Source organism: Sebastes fasciatus, chromosome 13 (assembly GCF_043250625.1).
Source record: "Sebastes fasciatus isolate fSebFas1 chromosome 13, fSebFas1.pri, whole genome shotgun sequence".
Classification (NCBI taxonomy): Eukaryota; Metazoa; Chordata; class Actinopteri; order Perciformes; family Sebastidae; genus Sebastes; species Sebastes fasciatus.
The window spans coordinates 6,132,428-6,135,906 of NC_133807.1; the positions used below are offsets into that span (position 1 = coordinate 6,132,428).

Sequence of the window (3,479 nt, forward strand, 5' to 3'; positions counted from 1 at the left end):
CCGGCTCGCTGTACATTATCCCTTACTTACAGACCTTAAAATCAAGAAGGCGTCGCAACCTCCTGCGAAACTCTGGCGACCCCTAGTGGGGTCGGGACCCCTAGATTGGGAACCAGTGACCTACAATATATCAACATGCCTATTACATATTGTATTTTATGATATATTATACACGATATTTTGACTTTCCACGTACTTTTAATGAGTTTAGTTGTGTTATGAATTACATTAAAATGTTCAAAGGTACATTGCGAATGAGTAGATTTCAGTATAATTGATTAAAAGGTAGTGTAGTGCTCTTGATACACCTAGATATAACCTGTAATGTTCTGGCTAATATGGAAGATGATTAGAGTCATGTGAAAACACCAGTGACCTACCTACTGCTTTCCCAGCAGTTTGCAGCAGTCAGAATCCACTGACTGTCGAGGATGGTGCCGCTGCAGCGCCACTTGGCGCCTGTACCATCAGTTAAGTTCACGTGGACCATCCCCGGCCATCTGCCCTCTGGAGCATCGTGGCCCCCGGTGATGGAGCTCCTCATCTCAGCCCCAAGCAAACCTAAAAATAAGCAGTAATGAAACTTTATAAAAGCCACGTTAAAGGGATCCTGTGTAGTGACCTCTAGTAGTGCTATGGAGCAGCTTTCCTATGAGTGGGTCCCTGTTTTGTTTGTCTGGCGCATGCGCACGAGGATGTGTGTGCAAGCACGTGCCTACGTGGGTGACATGAGACACAGTTAAGCCAACGGTTTCACACTATTCCATTGATCTACAGGTGGCCCTTATATATGCTGCAATGTGCCAGAAGAAGACTGCTAAGTAAATATAGTCAAACCTCAAGCATAATAATAATAATAATAATAATAATAATAATAATACACACAATGTGTTTGGATGAGTAACCACTAACCATTTCCCCCCACAAATCTTTAGAATTCAGGGAAGTGCCCTTGTGTGTTTGACAAATTCAAATATTATCTTGGGTTAAAGCAAGAGTTAAAGATTTTGGGAAATAGGTTTATTTGCTTTCTTGCCGAGAGTTAGATGAGAAGATCGATTTAATGTATCACTCTCTATCTCTCTATATCTGTACAGTAATCCACAGTCAGCACCCAGTTAGCTTAGCTTAGCATAAAGACTGAAAACAGGTGGAAACAGCTAGCCTGGCTCTGCCCCGAAGTATAGAAATGAGCGGTTGTGGTTTTACGGCGGTTTTGTACCGTACCAGACTACGTCTTGGCCGTGAGAAGTCTTGTTGTCACCATGAGATTGCCAGGCAACCTTGTTTTTTTACACTTCGGTTTTTATACGGATTACACTAACGAGTTATGACATGTAATAAAAATAAGAAATGAGAATATAAGAAATATGTAGAAATATTTGCATTAAGACAAGCAGTACATAACATATATCCACAGTGTAAATAAGTAAATACTAAATGCTGAGAAGTGGGATCTATTAAGTGTGTTGAATATAAATGCAAGAATGGTATAAATAGGAGTTAAATAAGAATATTTCTTGAAATGTACAGTAATGCAGTATGACAGAGTCTTGCACAGTTGAATTATAGCACAATTTTACTGTTTTTGCCATAAAAGAACCACAATTTTGATACCTCATCTGACAGTATGATTTGTAAAAGTGTTGAGAGCAAACTCTATTTTTCTTTTTAGATTTTAAGCATTGATAAAGTAAATGACAGAATAATGTTGTGATGTTTGTGTTTCTCACCTCTGGTGTTGTGGATCAGCACCAGCACAGTGAGGAGTCTGCTGAAGGCCATGGCTGCGACGGAGGGAAGCGGTTCTCTGTAGGCTGCGGCTTTATACACATCTGGACAGATGTTTATCAGCTCTATCAGCCCTCCTTCTAGTCTCAAACCACCCAAAGAAACGTTTACTCACTACTTTGCTTGAATATTTCCACTTTGTAAGGCTTTATATTTTTGACCCACAAGATTTCAGAGAGATATGTTATATTCTTAACTTGAAATGCATCTCAGAGTTTTATTAATCAATAAGGTTATACATCCTGAATGTAGAATTATGAATGAATAACTAAAACGTAATTTAAAAGTATTGTGTTTTCGCATACTATAAACGTGGGAGTTCCAAGCTAAGTTTGTATCCTAAACTGCATCACATGGGAACGTTCAGTGTTGGTTTTGTTTACGAGGGAATTTATTTGTATGAAAAAACGCGTTTCATGGGACGTCATTGTCAAAGTTTACGTAAGCAATAATGTACAGCTAGCTGGTCATTGTTGTAAAAGAATCCCTGAGAGGGCGATGCTGGTCTCTCATCACCCTAAAGGGGATTCTTTCACAACAATGACCCGCTAGCTGTACATTATCCCGCTTATTACACGGCTACTTACTGAAGAAATCAATATTTTGACACAAAAGCGGTCCTCCAGAGTCCGACATCAGAGCTACGCCCATAGCAACAGTCTGTTATACAGAAATTACAGACCGCAGAACACCGTGATTAACCAATCAGAATTGAATATTCAACACAGCCGTGTACTAATTATGGTTAATAACTGGACCGGGTTCTGGTGAGTGTCCGGGGTTTTCAGTGAGCTGAATGTGGAGTTTTCAGAACCACTGATGAAACACAGCAACGTTTCTTGAGTCAAACATTATTAAACGGATGCTACTGATTTTCACAGCTAGCTACATTGAAAGTGCGCCAGTATTAAACCTGCAGTAGGCAGAATATTTTTGGCATCATTAGGCAAAAATCCCATAATAACCTTTCAGCGTATTGTAATTCAAGTGTTCTGAGAGATAACTAGACTTCTGCACCTCCTCATGGCTCTGTTTTCAGGCTTGAGAAAATCTAGCCTGTGACGGGAGACTTTGACCAAATGCAGGTCATGTTACTTATATTTATTACACGACTGTGTAGAATACTCAATTCTGATTGGTCAATCACGGCGTTCTACGGTCTGTAATTTCTTTATAACAGACCATTGCTATGTACAACAGACTGTTGCTATGGGCGCAGTTCTGATGTCGGACTCTGGCGGACCGTTTTTGTGTGAACGTATTGATTTCTTCAGTAAGTAGCCGTGTAATAAGCGGGATAATGTGCAGCTAGCGGGTCATTGTTGTGAAAGAATCCCCTTCAGGGCGATGAGAGATGAGAGTGCAGCATCGGCCTGTCGGGGATTCTTTCACAACAATGACCGACTCGTTGTACAAAAAAGAAAAATACCATTTTGTTTATTAGTCACAAATAATTGATGCAATATCTGGTGAACGTGCGACATGTAGCAAATGTTAAAGTGGAAGTCATTAGTGTTAAATGAATATAAGAGCACGGTATCATATTACAATACCTTTTGAGTATCAACTGAAATAGGTCAGTAAAACCCAGTATCAAAATCAGTCAATCATCAAATGTTGGCATTGAATTCTAAGCATTGCTTACGTCTATTTTTGTCATTTATTTTCTCATCTAAATGATCATTTTC

The 3,479-nt window shown here is 39.5% G+C and overlaps 1 protein-coding gene across 1 annotated transcript in view; it reads right to left on the minus strand.

The window, feature by feature from the left end:
* Nucleotides 1-1,813, minus strand: part of LOC141780052 (tryptase-2-like) — a 4,552-nt gene extending 2,739 nt beyond the window's left edge. The window contains exons 1-2 of the mRNA XM_074655117.1: nucleotides 1,734-1,813; nucleotides 381-561 (exon numbers count right to left, since the gene is read on the minus strand). Of these exons, the coding sequence (XP_074511218.1) occupies nucleotides 381-561; nucleotides 1,734-1,785 (233 nt within the window). The 5' untranslated portion in view covers nucleotides 1,786-1,813. The remainder of the gene's footprint in view (nucleotides 1-380; nucleotides 562-1,733) is intronic.
* Nucleotides 1,814-3,479: the final 1,666 nt, after the last annotated feature.